This window comes from Megascapheus bottae, chromosome 9 (assembly GCF_031878675.1).
Source record: "Megascapheus bottae isolate mThoBot1 chromosome 9, mThoBot2.hap1, whole genome shotgun sequence".
Taxonomy (NCBI): Eukaryota; Metazoa; Chordata; class Mammalia; order Rodentia; family Geomyidae; genus Megascapheus; species Megascapheus bottae.
The window spans coordinates 37,993,163-38,015,648 of record NC_143517.1 but is presented as its reverse complement, the minus strand read 5'-3'; the positions used below and the strand labels follow the sequence as shown (position 1 = coordinate 38,015,648).

At 39.2% G+C, this 22,486-nt stretch overlaps 1 protein-coding gene across 4 annotated transcripts in view; it reads right to left on the bottom strand.

The window, feature by feature from the left end:
• Positions 1–22,486, bottom strand: part of Cpq (carboxypeptidase Q) — a 387,604-nt gene that overhangs the window by 259,942 nt on the left and 105,176 nt on the right. For all 4 annotated transcript variants that reach the window (XM_090339115.1, XM_090339112.1, XM_090339113.1 and 1 more), the window contains exon 3: positions 18,423–18,630. In XM_090339115.1, coding sequence (XP_090195241.1) covers positions 18,423–18,630 — 208 coding nt within the window. The remainder of the gene's footprint in view (positions 1–18,422; positions 18,631–22,486) is intronic.

Below are 22,486 nucleotides of genomic sequence, written 5' to 3'. Positions count from 1 at the left end.
GCCTGGCAGAGGAAAGGTAAATCTAGAGCAGGGAAAGGTCTGCAAAATCAATGCCTGACATTTAAACAAAAACTCCAAGGCAAAGAAAGACAGAAATATAGTAGTAATCGTGAGGAGAAAAATGGGAAATAAACATTAGGTACTGACTTGAAAAGATTTCTAAGTCAAGTTAGAGAAAATAAACCATAACCATGGACACCCATACTCCAACACCATACAGGGAAAATTCTGCAAGAACATACATGAAATTTACATCATCTGTTATGCTGACAGATACTGTCTAGAATAGGAAGGGTAATAGCTAATCAAGAAATAAATATTTGTTGTTTAAATCTTTTAATTTTTTAAACTAACTCCCAAGACTCGTTTAATGGTTCTAGCTGAAAAGTGATAGGAACTTATATATAGCCTTCTGAATCACAAAAAGGAGGAAGTTATTGCAATAATTGAGTAATGGTGAGGCGGCAGCCTCGGTACCCCAACAGGCAGGAGGAGAGGGGTTGGTGGAAGTAGAGTGACAGAGCGATCTCTGATTATTCAGTATCTCAGTAGTGGTGATTTCAGTCCTGTCTATGTATTACTGTACCTTTGCAGCTGGAGAGGAAAAAGAATAGTAACAGTCAGACTTCTCTCATCTGCAAAACAATTCAGAAGTTAGGCCGAATTAAAAGTGAAGGGTAAACTCAAAGGAGGTGGAGGATTATCTGACTGATGCAAACACAGATACACGCGCCATGTTGACCAAGCTTATTACAAGGTAGAAACAAACAAACAAATAAGACAAGAGGCACCCGCCTCCGAATGCACATCTGGAAAACAGTGGGCAGAAGGACTGCCAGCAAAGTATTAATACTTCTCTCTCCAGAAAACTTGGTTCCCTTTTGAATCTTAGTATGTACCTCCTTGCCATACTATCTTGAGGCAAATGTGCATTTTCCCTGATCTCAGTGAGTACTGAGTGACCAGAGTACAGATACCGTGCAGGACTGTATGTATGTCAGCAGTTGGACTCACTCCTAGCAGAGTGTCACTGTACACGTGTTTACACCATAAGCCAAACTTGTCGAAAAAAGCACCAAAAACCTGAACTTCCAGGTAGGGACAGGACAGGGGAAATAGGAGAAGATGAAGGAAGAGGTGACAGGGCCCAAGAAGCATTGTACTAAAAAGCTGATTTGTGGAATTGAAACCCTTTTATACAACTCCTTAGTAATAAGAATAAGAGAAAAAGATTTAAAAAAAACAGATGAAGAGACCTCAGTGTGACGTTAGCAGCAAGGCAACTATCAGACATTTCTGTGGCAAGGCAGGGAATCTCATTCATTGACGAGAATAATTTTAAATTCTGAACTGAATTTCAGTGGAGTGCTTAGCATTTGTGGAACTTAGTTTTTGACATCATGAGAAGTGTTGCGCCTCATCTTTTCCCAGTCTGCTTGTGATCAATCTTGCCTTCCTGTGCCTTCTAAGTGGGTCAGCCGTTTGCGTTACGAGGAACATGGGAACAAGAAAAGTAACAAGAAAGCAAACCTTTAGGAACAGTCCCAGTGGAGCACCAGAATACAGGAGGCCTGTCATAAATATGTATTGACTACCTGACAAGCCCCAAAGTCTTTTCTGGCAAGAACGTGTACAGGAGTTGTAAAAAGGGTGACTGAATGCTGTTCTGCTACCCAGAGCATTCCATGTTGACTTCAGTGAGGAAAGAGTTTTCATTTTTCATTTTGATAGCTTGACCAACAATCCAGTGAAATTTCTCCCCTGATTGTTCATCCTTATCTGAGGATAAGGCTGCTTAAGGGCAAACAAACAAAAAAAAAAAGAACTATCTTTTGAAAATCTGTTCAAAGCAGATGCCCTGGAAGAAGTGATTTCATCAGAGGAGGTCTAAGTGTGTTCCTCCTGTAGAGCAGGAGGAGGTGTGGTATTTTGTTTTTAAATAAACACACAGATGCTCCTCAGATCCTTCTTGGCACTGCTGTTCTGGCATTCATGCTGATTGGCTGTAACTTATTCCCATTACACATTTCATTCTTCCCAAGTGACCTGGAGGCATTATTGCTTCCTAAATTGGCCGCAAGGCTGTAGGGGGCTGTGTAAACCCATAGCTGGGCTGGCCAACAGAGCCGGGTGGTTGTTAAATGATAGGCCTGTCCGGGCAAAGGGTCTTGGGTCTAGGCATTGCTAGACCACACAAGAGAGGAGGGACTTGGCCAATTTCCCTAAAAGGTCCACATTGCCCAGATAACATAGGTACTGAGGGGCACGGGCAGCCAAGCATGGCTTTCAAGCATCACTCGACCATTTATATTTCCTGGGTATACCCAGAAAAGGTCACATCCTTGTTTGCCCAGAAGTTACAATCTAGGAGACACGTGCATAACAACAGAACAGCTACATGAGAACTCTTCCCTGTGCCACAACATTAATCAAAATCTGAAACAACTTGGTTAGGTGCTCATTATATATCTCCACTGCCAGAATGCAAGCTCCATGAATCCCAGATATGATTTCTGTCTCATATCTCACCAGAGCCCTTGTCCATACTAACTAGTCATTGCTTACATATATCCATGCATTCCAAGAACCAGGACTGTTTCGAAGTCCTGAATCTATTGCAGGAAATGAGTAAGGTTCCTATAAAACATGATGGGAGGAGATAGAAAGCCAGTAAGGATGCAAATAAAATAACTGCAAATAAAAATAAGTGCCACTGAAAAAATAAATCCTAATGGTCATTGAATTCCTGCTTTCTCCCGCTATCTACCTATCGAATGCATTACCGGTCTTTGACATGGAATAACCAAATCACACCCCTACCCACTGTCTCCATGGCTACTAGTCTAATCAACACCAACATTTCTCATATGTATTCCTGCAGCAGTGTCTTACATTTCATTCTCTTTTACTTCTATTTCTGTTCCCCACAGTGTATGTGTCACCTAGGGGCCAGGCTTCTTCCCTCCATCACAGATTCTATCATATTACTCCTCAGCTCAGATCCCATTTCGTCAGGATAAAAGTCTTCAAGCTCAGAACTAGGACTTCTACAACCTTCCATGAAAACCTTGCCATGCTGAGCTCTGTCAGCTTCTACCTCTCTCCTCCCTGCTCACCATGTAGAAGACAAACCCCATGCTTCTCTCCGGCTACTGCTCTTTCCTGGGCTATTCTTTCTCCAGATCTCTGGGAGGACAGTGCCTTCTCGGTGCTCCAAGTAAGTTGTCTTCTAGAAAGATCTTTTCTGACCCAAGTAAGGAATATAACCATTCCCCGATCAAAAGTCAACTCTCTACCTAAGTGAACTCATTACCCAATTTTACTGTTGTAGCATGTATCTCTATTTGATAATGATGCCGTAGCTACTGTCTGCAAAATCTGAATGTAAAATGCAGAGGGGAAGGAATCTGGTTTGTTATTCATCATCACTACTGAATTCCCTTTCACAAGGTGGACACTTAATAATGAAATATGCATACATAAATAAAAAGCAGCTGAAGAAACCACTTAAGACCCTGCCTGGGGAAGCTCCCTGAAAACGTGACATCACAGTTGAAATCTCAATGAATAGCAAATTTTGAATGAATGCTAAAAGTGAGTATTGAATGAATATTGAATAAGTGAAGCAAAATTCATCTGTTTCCAAAGAGCTAGGCATTCTCCTGTCATGGCTGGACTAATGTCTTTGCCCCACACTCTTGAATCCATGACAGGACACAATTAATATCCTGTTCTTAACCTAATTTGGCACAGGGGAAAATCTCTCTCTGTGACGAACTGGAAAGATGGTTGTGATGATGGGTTTACGGTATCCTCTCGAATACGACATGGGATTGGGGGATGACAAACTTATTCATAATTCTGGGTTGTTCTGTTGAAGTTGCATTTAGATATAATCACTAATCAAATTGCTAGACTGAGCAGAGCATATTACTACTGTGGCTGAACCTTATTCAAACAGTTCATGTCCTACAGAAGAAGAGAAAAAGCTGAACTCTCCACCAATTAAGGAAGTCCTTCTGCCTGACTGCTTTCAAACAGAGATACATACCAGTTACTTTCCTGCCACTGTATCCAAACAGAAATGCTCAGTTTTCTGAGTCTCTAGCTTGACAGCTCTCAGACCAGAACTCCTCTGGTCAGCTGTCTTGATTCATAGGCCTTAGAAACAAGCCCAGTGTGTTTCTAGCTGTCTGAATCACCCTCAGTCTGGAGTTCTCACAGTTGGAAGGCTGGCTCAGAAACTCCTTCTCTTGTTTCCACCATTAGATGTTAATGAAACCTCAACTTCAAGGTAAAAGTGGCATCTCCCTTATTGACATTACTCTATTAACTTTTAATACCAAGCACATGTGTGATTTGCTAGAAAGTTCAATCATAAATCAAAGCATGGGGAGAGACCACACTATAGAGTACTTTATATCATAACTCACAGTGAATTTTTCCTTCAGCTATTTTCATTGTTGAATGATCAAAAACCTACAAACTCAGAGCCAAAACATGCAGGCTCAAAAAAATGTCTCATATGAACCAAATAATGCCCCCTCCTCCAAATTAAAAAAAAAACTTGATGCCTAGCATTATAAACATCCTCCTTGTTTGTGTATCAAACATATCAACTTGGGATTCTGAACGTCTGTTAACTAGGCTGCCCAATAGCAGCCTAGTGCAAGGTTGAGGAGAAAGAATTTCACTGCAAACACAAGCAAACTGCAAATGTCAAGTGAATTACCAGTGTTCAGAGGAGAAATTCCGTCTGCATCTGTCAAGGTTGAGCTCTCTCTTCCTGTTCTCAGGGTGTGTTAAGAATATAATGATTCATAGATCACAGCCTGCCACACGACACCCTGGCCTTGAATTTTAGAATGTTGTACAGGGGCCAAAAAAAAAATAAGGTTTCACCTTCCACTAAATACCTTCCTGTGACATTTATGGCCATAGGTTCTTTTTCCAGTGAGTGAAACCCAAGAAAAACCACTCAGACTGTGTAGCAAATGGGGACAGATGTACATATCTTGGCAAGAACTACGAACCTTTAGGCTGAGGTTGGGAACTGTCCAAAATGCCAACAGTGTTTGAAGCTTGGGTAATAGACCTATTTATTAACTAACTAGTAGAGTTCATAAGTGAGCTTCCTTCAAACTGACCCAAACAACTGTGGGAAATATCCACAACAATAAAAAAAACAGTAAGGATAAGTAATAATAATAATTACTGGCTCTTCTTTTGGGAAGATGCAGGCAGTCTGTGCTGAGTCACTGTGAACTATCTCTTTTTGTCAACAACTTCAGGACACTTCATTCGTATCTCAAGGGTCCCACTTGGGTCAACTATGAAAAAACAAGGCTGGGAGACAGAGAGAGCTGGAGAAGGCACCTGGAACATGATCAGGGAGGCTGAAAAGCATTTTGTCAGTCATGCCATCTGGTATGCCCTGACACTTGTCATCCCAATTGCCCTTCTCCTGAGCAAATCTAGTTTCTCGCAGACAGTTCAGCTTAAATGAGCACATACTGACTGACACCTGTCAACAGAAGAGCAAAAGATTTCTCCAAGCTCTGGGTTATCAGGGAGGGGGACAAAGAAAGAAAGCCTTAAGAGGGAGAAGCAGGAGCAAGGAAGAAGGGCTGGGAGAGGAGATGTACACAGAGAAGGTGGGTTTATCTTAAGGAGTAAGTGCAATTTTGTATTTACCTATAAGTCTAAGGCTATTTTCTTAGCAAATATGACAGACACGTTAAAGACAAAAACGGTTCACCTTCACCTGGTGTCCTTTTCCCCACTCCTATCAGTTGTGTGTGGTAGTTTGTTTTGCTTTTTAGTCAAGAAGGGAGGAAGTCACAGTGGAGAAATCCAATCTGCTTTTGACAGCATGACCAATGCTCTTTCCATCCCAGCTGGAACAGAATTCAGTAACAGGCCAGGGCTAGTGGAGGAGTGATTTCATTAACCAAGTCTTGATTTCTGAAGTTTACATATCTGCAGATCTACTCTTTCCTCCCTAGGTCTTGGAGAACTGCCAAGAAGGGTAGAAGTAATGATAATGGATTGAGGTTGCCCGGGGGCAAATCTTTAAAAGCGGAAATACCATAAATAATTACCACCAGCATACTGCCTGGTTCTTCCAAACTGGAAAGCAACAGAGAACCAGCCTAATTTGGTAACTGCTGTTTGACACCGGAAGGAACTGAATAAAATGAAAGAGAAAGGGAACCAGAGCCAGAGGTGGGAACAAATGGACCTAGAGAAATACAACCAAAGTTGGCTTTCAGATTTCCACTTTCCAAAATAAGAAGTCCGAGACTGTAGAAGACAGTTCAGATTCATGCAATGTTATTCATGCTGGGTTTAGTACATTTGTTGGCAATTTTCATCCTTTATTTGCTTTCTCCTAGGACTGAAACCCAGCCTCTTCAAAATTTAGATGTTGAAACTTAATGGGCAAAATGATGGCATGCAGAGGTAATTTGTTTAGAGGTGAATACATCATGAAAACTGCTCTCAACACGAACGGGATTAAGGTCCCACAGGCTCTAGGCTCCATTCAATTTCGCCTGCCCCTCCACCTTCCACTAAGTGAGAACACAGCATTCCTTTGCTCTGACGGATGTCGTAAGCAGGCTTTATCTCGGGAGCCTCCCTTACCTGACACCTAGTCTGTTGGCACCTTGGTCTTGGTGGGAAGAACTGTGGGAAATAAATTTCTCTCCTGTATCTCTTGCCTATTCCGTAGTATTCCATGACACAGTGCAAACAGACCAAGCTATTGCACCTGGTTGTCTGGGTTGGAACACATTGTGTGGTCTCTTCTGCAGTCTTTCCTGAAGTGATCTCATAAACACCCCTATCTATGTGAGGGATTTTTTTTTCACTTCCAGCTTAGTTTATATCAAGATTTTCAAATGAAAGAGGGAAAAAATGAGATTACGGAAAAACAATTTTTTTCAAAATGCCTTAGGCTATGATTTTGATCTGGTACCTCAAACACAGAACATATCTAAAGCTGCCTGCCTCCCCAGGCTCTGGTGAAGGTTCAGTTGAGATGGTGTTTAGAAAGCACCCAACACTTAAGAGCTTGAATAAATGTTAGTTCTTTGCTTTTCTTCTCTCTGAGCTATAAGATTTCTAGAACATCTAGCAGAAGAAGAGTCCAGATCTGTAAAGGGCAATCTTTAGACACACATGTGTAAACTTAAGCTTTCTAAAAGGAAGAAATGCAATTAAACATTTAAAAAACAATGTAAAATCTGATGCCTCTTTGGGGAATTTCTGATCATCTGAATTCTTTTTAAAAAGCATCCTAGTGAACAAGATTTTAAATACACTATGGTGTTTTGGATATAGCCGGCGCAAAGCAATTTCAGCAACATAAGCAATCCAGATCTACTTCACAGCTTCTTTCCTTAGCAGGCAAAAATGACATTTTGTCTGCCTCACCTCCCTAGAGATTAAAAGCCAAGTCCCAGAGGAAGGGCAGGCAGCTGATATGGAGTCTTGCCCTCCATGGAGAAAAGAAAACTGTAAAGCCCTTGTAGAGCTCACCTTTCACAGAGCATTCTTTCCCTGTGACAGTACTCAGGACACAATTTCACTTGAAAAGTCTTACAAAAATGTCCCAAATCCTATCATTATGTAGCATTTTAGAAGCATATTGAAGGCCAAGGAGTATGGACTAGTTGGTAGAGTGCTTGCCTAGCTTGCAGGAAGACCCAGGATTGATTCCTTAGTACCACATACATAGAAAAAGCCAGAGTGGTGCTGTGGCTCAAGGGTAGAGGATTGGTTTCGAGAAAGCCAAAGGACAGTGCCTAGGCCCTGAGTTCAAGCCCCCAGGACTGGGCAAAAAAAAAATAAACTTAAGCTACTCAGAATAAAATGTGATAAATGCCTCTTCCAAGTTATGTTTTATTTTGAAAACATACCCTAAACATGGAATTAATGTAGGGTACAATCTAATGTATAGCTGGGCTACAGAGAGCAAATCCATTCATGTATGAAGTCATATGCTTTTTCATGTCAATAAACACATCTTGTTATGACTGAATCTGGGAATCCTAGAAAAAAATGCCATACAAAGGGTAATTAATTGATTAATAAAGGTGTTTTAAGTATTCATGAGGCATCATTTACATTATTTAGTAATTCAAAATAGTAAAAGAAAGTTACTGTAGAAAAAATTAAGACTCTAGCACACAAAAAAAGAGCTTTATCTTGAGTGATTGTTGTTCTTAATGTACTGTTATTTCTCTTCTTCTTTGTTGCCCTTTGGTTAATTTCATATTGTTACTGTATCGGACTTTGTTACCTGGTATATTGTATACCTGTTTGTTTGTTTATTTGAAATGGAAAGGGGAAGGGGGAAAACAAGATGATTGAGAGGGGGTGCGGGGAGGAAAATGAGGACAAAAACATGAAAAGGGATATCAATGTCAGAGCAGTAATGTACCTGCTACCTGGCGAATGTAACTGTAACCCTCTATACATTACCTCGATAGTAAACACTACAATGAAAAAGAAAGAAAGGGAAGGGATGGGTTGAGGGGGTAAGAATGTTGATGGAGGTGACAATGATCACAATGCATTATATTCATAAACTTCATTGTTAAATGCAAATCCTTTGAACAACTACTTAAAGATAATAAAAAATTTTAACCTTGAAGGAAAAAAATCTTCCTGATTGGACAAAAACTACTGACAGGTACAAAGGTAACACAAAGTTATAATTTAGTGTTATAAAATATAATGTGCTATCAAAATGTTATAAAAAGAGGATCCAGAGAACAAACACATTCAAATGTTGTCAATTCACTGTCAACACTCAAGACTTATTGAACAGTGTCCTCAAATCTTATGTCTCACATATAACAGCATCTTGACATATTATCCCCAACATGTATGACGTTATCAGTTTAAACCCAGGAGGCTACAGTAGGCTTTGCCAAACTATCAAAAGTAAATTTAATCAACTATACTAGTGGGAAGAGTAATTTTTATAAGTTTTTTTATTGTGATTAATAGAAGGGTTACATTATATTCACCAGATAGAAGGTTAATTCACATACACTGATACCCTTTCTCATGACATGGTCCCCATTTCCCTCCCACACTCCCCCCACTTATCTTGATTTCCCCCCTTCCTTATCCAATTTCAAATAACCAATTAAGCACATATAAAATATATCGGATAACAAGGTGAAGTATTGTAACAATATGAGATAACCAAGGGATGGCAAAAGAGATGAGCGATAACATAGTACATTAAAGACAACAATCACTCTTTATATGGCTTTTGTTTCCTTATCTTGGAGGTCCTTACATTTAGTGTCATACTATTTGACCTAATGTCTCTAGATTTTGTTCTATTGTAAATCTCTGCTAGAAGAGTCCAAGGTTTCTACTGATTATGACAAATGAGGGAGAATATTGGGCCTATGTTCCTTTGAGTCTGGCTTACTTCACTTAGTATGATTTTTTCTAAGTCTTTCCATTTCCTTACAAATGGGGTGATGTCGTTCTTTCTGACTGCAGCATAGAGTTGATCCACTCATCAACTGAGGGACATCTGGGTTGCTTCCATATCTATGCTATGGTAAATAGTGCTGCAATGAACATCATTGTGCTAGTGGATTTAGTATGTCCTTGTTCCTGGATGACGGGGTAAATGCCAAGTAGTGGAATTGATGGATCGTAGGGGAGCTCTATGTTTAGTCTTTTGAGGAACTGCCATACTGCTTTGGGAAGAGTAATTTTTAAGAGAAGATTCACTCTTTAGAAAACATAATGCAAAATCATTGTTCTATACAAGTACAAAAATTATGCAAACCTAAAATTTTAAAATAAATACTGTAGCTTGACAAGTAGTTACTTAATTTTAAAAAAACATTTTTCTGAATAGTTAAATATTTGGCAGCTTTTAAAAATTTGCTACAGGCTGGGAGTTTGGCCTAGTGGTAGAGTGCTTTGCCTAGGATGCACGAAGACCCAGGTTCGATTCCTTGGTACCACATACATAGAAAAAATCCAGAAGTGGTGCTGAGGCTCAAGTGGTAGAGCTCTAGCCTTGAGAAAGTCCAAGGACAGTGCTCAGGCCCTGAGCTCAAGCCCAGGACTGGCAAAAAAAATTGCTACACTATTTTCCCTATTCTAAACAAATCCTGACTTTATATTTAAGTTTATATTGGCTGCATTGTATCCTTTCTCTTCAAAAATTTTCTAGAATTATCAAATGTCTACTCCTATATAACATGGTACTTTTCCCTGGCCTGGAATATACATGATGCCTAATAAAGGTTTATTGTGAATCAATGAATAAAGTTAGAAAAATATTGAAACTTCAATTCTTTCTTTTATTGAGCATAAACTAGGTGTTTTAAATGGACTGTGGACTCCCTGACAGAGGCTAGTTGCCCCTTCATAGTCACAAATGACATGGGACAGCAGGAACATTGCAGGATTTGTAGGATTCTATACAATACCACAGCTCAACTAGAGAAACATCCCAGCAATCTCTGAGGCTTTTATTACTCTGGGGAAGAAAAGGATTCTTTTGAAACAGACTTCTTATCATCAGCTTACAGAGTCAGAGAGAGGGAAGGAGGGAGGGAGAGAGACAGAGAGCAAAAGAGAGAGAGAGAGACAGAGAGACACAGTGAAAGAGGGACAGAGAGAGGGGGGGAAAGAGTGAGACTACAAGAAGAGAAAAGAAAGTCTGGAGAAATTCAGAAATGAGTGCTTGCTTATTTATTTGAACAATTACCAGTAATTACGTATGAGGTGAAAGATCTTCATTTGCATATGGTGTACATTGGTAATAGTAAACTAAAAATAACTTCATGAGTTATTATCCCTCCAAAGCTCATGCTGTTAATGAAAAGGTTCAGAGGAAATGGTATTGATTACATCTCGTTAATTAGCTTTTTATCTGGGGTAGTTTGGGTAGCTTTGAATGAAATAAACAGAATTCTTTTTGTGCTTCAAATATTCAGGCTTATGTACTAATAAGTTTGACATTTATTAAGTATTTTGATGCTTTAAGAAACAATGGCAGTAGTGAATATTATCACCTGCACTCTAAAATGTCATGAAATGATGCTCAGAACCCCAAAGAAGACAAAGATGACAGAAATTCTTTCCTCTAAAAACGTATCAGATAATAAATGTCATAGATATAACTAAACTCAATAAAATGTGTGCCACCAATATAATGATTGATTCAGGCAAGTGTCAGCATGGGTGGTAAAATCTCATTGGGTGAAATTTTGTTGGAGAATGTGACTTTTACAATGTCTCAAAGCCTCTCACATTGATTGTTTCATTTCCTTTACAAAAAAGAAAAGCTACTTTACAATGAAGAAGTTTACGGATAACCCTTAGACAAATGGTCTAACACAGACTCATCAGTTAGACCAAGTGACATTATTGATTTACATAATAGAATTGGAAGGCCACAAAATTATCTATGAAGAATTCTTGCCAACATTATCTGTACAGAATTCCTAACCTGCTGCGAAGAAAAACAAAATAGGAAATCAATGATGAAGGGAGGCTGGACAAAACAGTGGCCCTGAATTCATAAATATGAATAAGAAGAGGGTATAATTCCAAATAAACAGGATTTAAATCCTGGCCCCATGATAGGTGAACAAAGAAGCTAACACCATATTATTTAGTTGTTGCAGTAAGTTGTTCTCTGAAATATGAAAGGATAGGTTATTTTACTGGCTTGTTTCAGCATTAACAGGGACTGAACCCAAAGCCATGTACATGCTAGGCCTGTTCCAGGCCAAGGGGCAGTAGATTTCTTTTCTGTTTTGGTTTTTTAATTTGTCAGCATCACTGTTTTTTTTTGTTTGTTTTTTTTTGCCAGTCCTGGGCTTAAGCTCAGGGCCTGAGCCCTGTCCTTGGACTTTCTCAAGGCTAGAACTCTACCACTTGAGCCTCAGCACCATTTTCGGCTTTTTTCTATGTATGTGGTAATGAGGAATCGAACCTGGGTCTTCATGCATGCTAGACAAGCACGCTGGCCAAACTCCCAGCATCACTGTTTATTAACAGGAAAATTACAAACATAGCATACTAACTTGCCCTCCTCATTGCCAGAATCTCTGCCTTCGACAAATTGAGTGGTCTTCTTCAATCTACTTCATGGAAGATCATTTAAAGGACCATAGGAAGTTATTTGCTTTCTTGAAGGCTTTGCCACCAGTATAAATTCTTATGAATCAGAGCTTCCATATAGATGATGCCACATTTACCAAGAGATTAAGCAATCAAAGTATTTCCTTCACCAGTGTCTTGTGCATAACTGCACTTGTAGATTAGTTATTTTACTCACTTTTGGTTTGGGTATCCCTGAGTAAGATATAGTTCCACAATCGTAAGTATTAAGCTTATTGAGCTCATTAAGCTTCACAAAAGTGCTACTGAAGATCTGGCAAAGGTGAAGAAGCCACCACCTTATGGAGCTTTGAACTCACATCATTGTTATCCCTGATCCTGATGACAAATGCCAATTTGGGTTTTGCAGGTACATAGAAGTTTCCTGCTTTTCTTGCTATTCTAGTGAACTGAAAGTTGGTTTCATTGTAATCATCATTATTACCTAAGTATACAGATCTTACACGAAATTGTTATTACACAGTTTTTTTTTCATTTGTTAAAAGCCAGGGCAAAGTGGAAAATAGACTGGAATCCAGTCATCCAGGCTGATTCCAAATGTCATGTTATGCATTACCTGCATTAGCCTCCAAACTTCCCAGTGCCTTGTGGTGCTTTCTCCAAAGGGCTAAAGAAGCAAAAGAGCCATGTAGATAAAAGAGTCATCTTTAACCTGGTGTGTGTGTGTGTGTGTGTGTGTGTGTGTGTGTGTGTGTGTGTGTGTGTGTGAGAGAGAGAGAGAGAGAGAGAGACAGAGACAGAGACAGAGACAGACAGAGAGACAGAGACAGAGAGAAACAGAGACAGAGAGAAACAGAGACAGAGAGATATACAGAGAGAGATAGAGAGACAGAGACAGAGAGCCAGAGACAGAGCTAGAAACAGAGAAAAAGAGAAAGACACACAGAGGAAAAATATACAATAGTAAAGACTGGGTTGAAGTTACTCAAGGTTTTTTGTTGTTGTTGTTTATATGCTACACTACACATCTTTCAAAGGGCACTACATAAGCAAACTACATTTTCATAATCCTGAAACTTGAAATCTAAAAATGCTTAATTTCTTTTTTACCACTTGAGATTCAGGAAAACATACCATGGTGATGTGATGCTTAAAGCTGGTACTTTCGATAATCAGAAAGTCAGAAAAATAGAAGGTTATCATTTATATATTGTAAAATTATGAATGTACAATAGTGGCCAAGAATAAATTTTTGTATCAAGGTTATAAGCAGATGAAAAATGACAGCCTACATATTTAAAATGCAAACAGACCATTAATTATAGCAGCTCCCCAAAAACACCATAGTAATATGCCACTTGCAATGCATTTGGAATGCTTTACTCAAATTTATATAACTATATAGCCTGCTCTCAGACACCAGAGATTCTATTTTTGATAAGTAATGATTCAAAAGGTTAGTCACCTCATCTATATTATTATTCAATGTCTGTGAATGTGAGAAGGTGACACCTTGAATTTTCATGTTAACAAATCAGGCTACTACTGCTTCTGGATCTTTATTATACATTCCATCACTATTATGTGCCAGGCATGGTACAGCCCTGGGAACACCTAGATGAAAGAAACACGTTGTCTGTCTCTGGGAGACCTGCCAATCATAGAGGGAAGAGACTAATAAACACATAACCTCCTACAGAGTTTGGATGAACCATGGCAATAGAGATCCAACTGGTGACAGGATGTGAGGGTAAGTCTCCCAAGCAGAGAGCTGCAATTAAAATCCACCAATTATAATCAAGCATTCAAGAACCTAAGCTCTTCCACCTTCCCTCCTTCCTTTCTTGCCTCCTTCTTTTCCTTCTCTTCTTCCTCTCTTTTCCTTCTCCTCTCATTCAGTAACTATAACCAGTGAGCATTAGTGAGCAAAACTACATAAGAATAGTACTTTCATGTATTAAAAACTTAATGTGTGTCAGGAAACAACAGTATCTTGTTTAATCTTACACAGTTACAGGTTAAAGATTCAGTGATCTTTAGATCTGAAGCTGTGGCACAGGAAACTGATGCAGCTCTCTGTGATCATACATCTGGCAAGTGGCTGAACCCAGACCCAGGCACTGCTGGCACCAGAATTCAGGGCCCTGGCCAGGTCTCTTTTTATTTTAAGCTAGGTGGCATTCCCATGAAGTAATAAATGAAGCACAGTGATCAAAGAATAGTCTTGAATTTTCTAACGAAGGCCTTCCAAACAAAGAATCTGCCCTTCAAAAATCAGAGCAGAGGATGGCAGGGAGATGATGAGAGGAAAACATGCAGCATTCAGCATGGGTCTTCTCTGGTTTCTCCCCTGGGAGCATCGGGCCCTCCACCTGCATGAGTGATGAGAATTGGCATTCTGCTTGATTACTGTGCATCTGTTATGAGCCTCCAAATGAATTAAGCGAAAAGAAAATAAGCGAGGGTAGGAGCTGGTTTAGCTGTACTGTCTTGAATCACAGTGGTATTTGCCTCTTTTTTTCTCTCCCAGAAGCTCATACCATCCCTCCTCCCACCCCTGCCTCATAACAACATACTTTAAAAAATTAAATGAAGTTTGATAGCTAATTATCCTAAGGTCACACTGAAGAACCAAACCACCAAGACATCAAAAATCCAAAACTATTTAAATGTGAAGTATGCAGCAATAATTTTTCCCCATTAAAAAAGGAGCAAGTGTTTTTGCTATCTGAGAATAACTGGTTTTCAAACCTCATCCAAAACAGACCTTTTAAGACATTTCACCTCTGTTCTGAATGTTTTAAACTGGCCCTGCAATTACAAAATGCTCCTGTGAAATATCATCAAGATGCTTTCTTAAGATGAAGAATATTTTATAAATGGTAATGGCTTCCATCAGCACTCTCTTTGAAGCTATTTAACTTCATGAGGTAGCCCAAGCAGTGCTTCAATATGTCACTTATTGACTCTATTAATTATCATTATAGAGATTGATTTGCATACTTTTCTTTCACCAGATGGTATAGTATTCTGCCTGTTACTCCATAACCTCACCTGGATGCACTCATGTTTCCTCAACTGAATGGTTTCATCAGCTCTTAGTCTCAAATGAGCTGCTCCTCCTCCTCCTCCTCCTCTTCCTCCTCCTCCTCCTCCTCCTCCTCCTCCTCCTCCTCCTCCTCCTCCTCCTCCTCCTCCTCTTCACTGCACTGAATCAATGTGGTACCCAGAGCCCCAGTGACATAAAACAGAAGCCAGTGGTATTTACAAAGCCAAATCCTCTCAATTCTACATTCTGGTCACAGTCGATTCTAACCCAGTATATGAGTATATAATTTTCATAGCAAAGTACCGAGAAAGACTTTTGGTTCTTTAGATGATTAAAACTATAGTCTTTTCAATTATCTGGGGTAAGGGAGAAAATATCTAGAAAAAAACCCTGCACAATTTGCAATGAGAATACAACAGACTATTCGGCCTCAGTAGAATTACCTTTTGAATTATGTTTTACTTGGACTAATATAAAAATTACTTTGCAGTCTTGAGCTTGCATGCTAAGAAATTAGGAGCAGAAATCCCAAGGCATACTGCATTGTGAGTCAGTCTAGAATTTGAAATTGCCTTAGATGATCCAAAAGATGGACAACTGTGAGATGGAAATGTAGATGTGTTTTTCTTTCAAAATATAAAAGTCAGATGGGTATGGTCTATATTCCCTCAATCTCAAGATGTCTCAAAGCCATGTTCTGTGTCTAGATGGAATCCAATATCACTCAGACCCATGGAGCTGGAGATCTGTTCAGCTTCAAACATTGTTCATGAATATTTGGACAGAAATTATATATATATATATATTCTAGCATACTGAACAGTTGCATATTTCCTTCCAAATACAGAGCAAAGTGCCCTATAAAGATCAAGTGAGGTTAATGTCTATAAAGGTTCAAGTTGATTGATGAGCACTAGATACAGATTTATCATCAGTGCCCAGCTATAATTTACTATACAACCTTAGACAAATTCACCTCTGGAAGTTCAAGACATTTCTGTACTTTCACTATATACAAACATATTACCAGATGAAAGAGGTACAGAAGTATGTGCGTGTGCACACACACACACACACACTCAAAAACAATATTTTTTCTGGAACTCTACAATGTACCATGTAGTCAATGAATTAGGGTAAACAAACATCAAATTTATTCACCGTTCCTCTTGGGTATTAAAATAAATTTCCCAGCTTCCATGTTATAGCACTCTGACAGATAGAATGTGAATAGAAGTAAGTATCCTATTGCCAGGCCTGGCTATGAATTAGCATGTTAAATCTCCCTTTTGGTTGTCAACATCCTTTCTCATCTCCTTCTTTTCTAGCTAAGATACAGAGGATGCTGTGAGTCCAGGAATGAGGAGCCACAAGATGGAGAAGGATTTGTGGTTACCTGCCAAGCACTCCCCTGGAACTAGAATGTGAATAAGAAAGAGGCCTTCACTGTGTGAAGTGACTTATATGTGAAGTTCTCTCAACTAAAGTATGAACCCAAAACATGTGGCAGAATACACATGAGATGGCATGGAAACACCAAAAATAATTTGCAGCACCAGTTGGGCTGCAAATGGACGGCAGGACATGCTCCCCAGATATATAGAAAATGCAGAAGAAGCATTCACAAAACAACCTCCTCACACCATAATTTAAGCCTCATGACCAGTGAAATCATGGCAAATGGCCACAGCAGCTTGCTGGATATTTTATTCCAAGGGGGTGGCTGAGGTATTCTGGGAAATAAGCTAGCCATTTAAGAACTTCTCTCCTGGGAAGTTAACCATCCAGAAGGATACGGTCCAAACATTATCTCACTAGTCATGAAACTATGAAAGACTTTACAAAGAACATTATTTTTAGCACTATGACACCAGTGTAACTAGATTTTTCTCTCATAAAACTCCTAACAAGTGGTTCTAACATGACCTGTCTTCCTCCCTGGGAACACTTTTAACCCTATCCTTGGCACTGTTGTATACTCTTCTCTCACTAGACTTTCTAGTTGTCCAGCTCACATCTCTTCTTCAGTGACTTTATTTGCAGGTGTGTAGATTCCTAATTAAGCTCACACAGCTGTGTCTTCAGTTAAACAGCAATGTGAAAAACAATATTTCCTTTATAATCAACTGAAGACTCCAGTCCCAAGAGCCAAGTAAACCATATCTACAATCATTTATTCATGTTTCTGAAAATTGCAAACTGTTTTAAGATAGTATTTCTTTGAACTATGCTTTCTCAAATATTTCATCATTAATGTGTGACACTTCATAACTATCTAGTATACTAGACCAAATATCTATATATACATTTTTAAAATGTTCATCCTCTGCAATGCTGAATTTCTAGGACTGAGGTTTTAATAAAGCACTTTGGTACAGCACAATAGTTTATGACTCTTGTCTCAGTACTGGGGACACTGAGGCAGAAAAATCACTGAAGAGTTCAAGAATAATCTGGGCAATATAGTAAGATTCCATTTCAAGGGGGGAAATTTACATGAAAAAATAAGGGTGACACTGATCAAAATGCAGTAGACATAAATCAACATTTTGAATTGAAACCCCTTTGTATATCGTTGAAAGATAAAAAAGAAACTAAATAAAAGTTAAACTCCAAAAATTGAAAACAACAATAAAATAAATCAAATATATTGGCATTGCTTCACCAGGATTGTAAAAATCCAAAACATAAAAAAAGAAAAACACTATCCTCAGATCACCACCTAGCATCTATACAGATTTGTAGACCTGTACAGATCATAAGTTTACTTCATTTAATATTAAAGTAGCCTTGTACAGTTATTGTACTTTATCATCATTTGTTAATACAGGAGAATTATGAGGCCTAGAGAAGTTTAGGAGACATTTTATTTTTTCAGGAAGGGAGATAGTCTATAGCAAAGATTCTCTACTTTCCCAATTCTCTCAGGATACCAAGGATACCCTCCCCCAATTATGCTTCCCCCTCTATTTTTATTTCACTGCTCAAGCCTGGCTTCCTCTGAAGTCATTAAGAGGCTTTGGTGAAACAGAGACATGAGTCCAGTTTTCCTTCCAATGAAAACACACAATCACTAGATCCCATAGCATTCCTTCTATGAGATCCCTGCAACTGTGGAAAGCCTTTTTGAGGGATGCATAAAGGATGCTTGGAGTCCTGAATAGGCCAAAGAAGATATCACAAACAAATGACCAAATGTGGAATTGGAGGAAATCCTGTGAACAATATGTATTTCCAACAAACACCATAAACCAACCTGTAGACGGAGAAGGACGCCACTGATCGGATGAGGGAGGCCAAGGCCCCCACCTTGGCAGCTTCAACCGCCCCATGGATTCGGTATTGCACTGTTATGGCATAGCTGACGAAGGGTTGGTTATAAACAACAATCTTCCCTTTTGCGTCTGTGGACCTTCTCTGAAGCTCATCGAAAGAAGCCACCACCAAAACTTCTGCTGTAATGCCTAGAAATAAAAGTCAGACAGAAATTAACACTGTTTCTCATGGGCCAGAGGGATCCAGCACACAAAAGGTCACTCAGGCTTGTCATCTCCTTCTGACCCCAGGAGAAAGATCACGGGGTAGGCAGTTTCCAAAGAGGGAGAAAAGACATTCAAAAGAATATAACATATCACTCAAGCTTTTCTAGCTCAGTTGGTCAGCTGATAGAAAGCCACAAACTGCTTGAATACACAAAGCTGTTAGTCCCCCGTCTTTTCCCCACCCTAAGAAGTCATGCATTTCACGTAATGACACTAACTATTTATTTTTAAAATTGCATTTCAGAAACCCCCTTTTGGGATTTACAAAACACATTTATCTTTTTATAACATAAATTTGATACATTGCAAAATAACCTTCAATGACATCAACAATGAGAACTCTGGAAGAATACTCCTAGAAGTCAAAGTTGTTCACAAACTCAACTTTTAACCAATGTAGCTTCTCCCAAGTTCCACAAAAGGTCGGCTTGCTTGTTTTCCCTCCTCTATATAAGAACACTCCTAAAGGATATGCACTCAACACCAAATACATAACTTACTCTCTCAATAAAAATCGTGAAATGTGTGTGTACTACAACCCTGCTATCTTGGTTAGGTGAGCCTACTTTCTTCCTGCTTTCTTCATATTGCTTGTCTAAAGCTTCCTGACTATGGAAGAGAGTTTCACATTTCTAGAGTCACATAAGACCACTAAAGATCACACTTAAAATAGCAGCCAGAGAAATAAATTAAAAAATTTTAGCAACAAAGGCAAGATGTAATGGCTAAATTGAAATTTTTTAAGTGGTAGATGCCCACGACCTTGTGAATTTTAGCTGCATGCTCTTGAAATATGCCAGGAACATCAACCCATATTTATCAGACATTCTTAATATTATGAATAGACTAGAAAATTAGGGGGTTTTTTGGGGGGGGCGGGTCTTGTTTTCTTACCTGAAAAGCTGAAATGTTAACTTCTCCTTGGAAAATGCTTTTAAAATATGTTATACTGAAATATCCATTCTAGACAATTGTAGTGTTCAATATAGTAAGTCCCATCACAGTGGGCTCTTTGAAGTGATTCCTCTCCTACTTTGGTTTCATCATCAAGTTGGCTTTTGTACTTTTACTTTAAGATAATTAGCTAGCGATCTAATACTCGGAACTTAGTTTATAATCTAAAAAACAGCAGGGTAAGGAAAGTAAGGGAGTCACCAGTTTTTCACATGACAATATGCATAAAAGTATACATAAAGATTCAGCCAGACAGATTTTGAGGTTGAAAACTTTTGGCAACCTAGAGTTACCTTGAAATCTGCCTGGTGTTATTGTTGGCCTAGCACAGGAATTTTCCGATGGTTTTCAGCTGCTCCTAATGAATGACAGGCTCCGTGGTCCACCCATGGGATGTCCCAGCAAGGTGGTAATTTTGGTGGCTGGATGGGAGCCACTAGGAATGCAGCCAAATTTCTATACATTTTCAAAATTAAAATCATACAAGGGTGGTACTTTTCTGTGGTCCATTCTTCAATTCTTTCAGCAAATGAGAGAGTGGAGTCCTCAAAGGCCAAAACCTAACCCAGACAAAAGAGGTGCCAACACAACTCACTAGTTACAGCTGTAGGTCAAGGCCCATCAACATGAACTTGGGAGAGTTTGAAGTAATCTGTTTTCCTAAAAGGTTGGCATCATCCCCACTTCCTCTGTCTCCTCCATCCTCTATGTTCAATCAACAATGCAGATTTCCAAGGCATGCGCTTATTTCTAGTTCAGAATAATTGGTAATATTAAAAACCATATCTGGGATTTTTTTGGTGTTGTTGTTTTACATATGCTCACAGTAACAAAGAAGCTTTATGGGGATAGTGAGGTGCCAAGAATTGTGTTTACACAAATTGTGTTTAACCAAATTGTGTTGGACTTGAGATCTGAATTTGACCCTTGTCTGAATCCAAGGGATCTTGCTCTTCCAATTAAACTGCACTGCTATTCGTTCTCATAAATGTAAAATACACAAAAAGCTCAGGGTATTCATTTAAACAGGAATGAAAGGGTAGAAGAAATGGGTATATAAATGTCTGCCTTAGTTGCTCTTGGTTGTTTTCTAATATACTGCTGATAAATCAGAGTAGCCAGGAAAAGGTTGCCCATGTCTGTAATCTCAATTATAAAGAAATATGTAAGAGAATGGAGTTTTACTGGGCAAAAAGTAAGATTCCCACCCCCCCCCAATATAAATAATTAAAGCAAAAGTGTGGTTCAAGAATAGAAACTCTACTATCTGATATATTGTATATATATGCATATTTGATTATTTGAAATTGGATAGGGAAGGGGGAAAACAAGATGAGAGGCAGGGGAGGGGGAGGGAAATGGGGACCAAGGCATGAGAAAGGATATCAATGTTTGTGAAATAATGCACCTTCTGTCTTGTGAATATAGTATAACCCTTCTATTAATTATAATGAAAAATGTATGGAAGAAAAAAAAAGAATAGAAACCCTAAGCTGAGCACAGTGGCTCAGTCCTGTAATCCTAGCTACTCAGGAGGCTGAGATCTGAGGATCACCGTTTAAAGCCAGCCTGGGTACCAAAGACCATGACACTCTTATCTCCAATTAACCACTAGAAAACCAGAAGTGGTGCTGAGGCTCAAGGGGTAAGGCAGTAGCCTTGAGCTAAAGAGCTCAGGGACAGTGCCCAGGCCCAGAGTCCAAGCCCCATGATCGACCACAAAAAAAAAAAAAAGAAAAAAAAATAGAAACACTGGGCTGGGAGTATGGCCTAGCGGTAGAGTGCTTGCATGAAGCTCTGGGTTCAATTCCTTGGTACTACATACACAGAAAAAGCTGGAAGTGGTATTGTGGCTCAAATGCTAACCTTGAGAAAGCTCAATGACAGTGCACAGGCCTGGAGTTCAAGCCAGGACTGCCAAAAAAAAAAAAAAAAAAACCCTGTCTAGCAAGTGAGGGTCTCTCAGTTCAAATCCCAGTACTACCAAAAGGCTAGGATGTGGGTATTATACCAGGCCTCAACTTATTAATGGCAGGGTTAGAAGGAGAACTTCATTGCTAGACAAAGTTCATTAGACTCTGGTTGCTTTATAAAAAGGATTACAGTGGTTAATTTTTTAAGAGATTGTGGGAATGAAGCTAAAAAGGCACTCCCAAAATGACACATTTAGCTACAACCTATTTTGCGCAAACAGTGCAGAAAAAGCCCAGGTTCCTTTTTACCCCGTACATCTCATTTTCAGAACGTATCGAATGCTTTTTAAACCAGTACTATGTGATTATTGTACCACCTTCCTGCACGGCAACTGCTGCTGCCCACTGTCATGAGTGGTTTGGGTCACATAGTCTATAAGACTTCCACAGAGAGCCACTCTCCATCTCTGCCCACTCTATCCCTCCAAGGACAGGTCAGAATCTGTTACAAATCAGATTTTGTGTGTGACGTTTCAAGACTACAGACAAAAACATGTCTCTGGAGGCTCAGTTCAACATAGTATGTTTTAGGAAATGGATTCTGATTTCAAAAAAGGCTGAACGCCAAACAGAAAATAGACTAGCCCTAGTCACAAAGAAGCCTTGAGTCCTACTCTTATCACATAATCTCCCACTGGTTGTGTTGCCAAAGACAACTAGTCTGCCCTTTCCTGAGCTCAAAGCTAGGGGGAAAGGAAAGCACTGTTGTTCTTGGGAACTCACTGTTTGGACTCAGAAGAAATAATGAAGTTGGAACTACTCTCAAAACAGATAAAAGGATACCAGAGCAGTCCTTTCTGAGGCCCATTTGTTTATGGGGAATATCGTGATCTTGCAATATGCTTCTCATG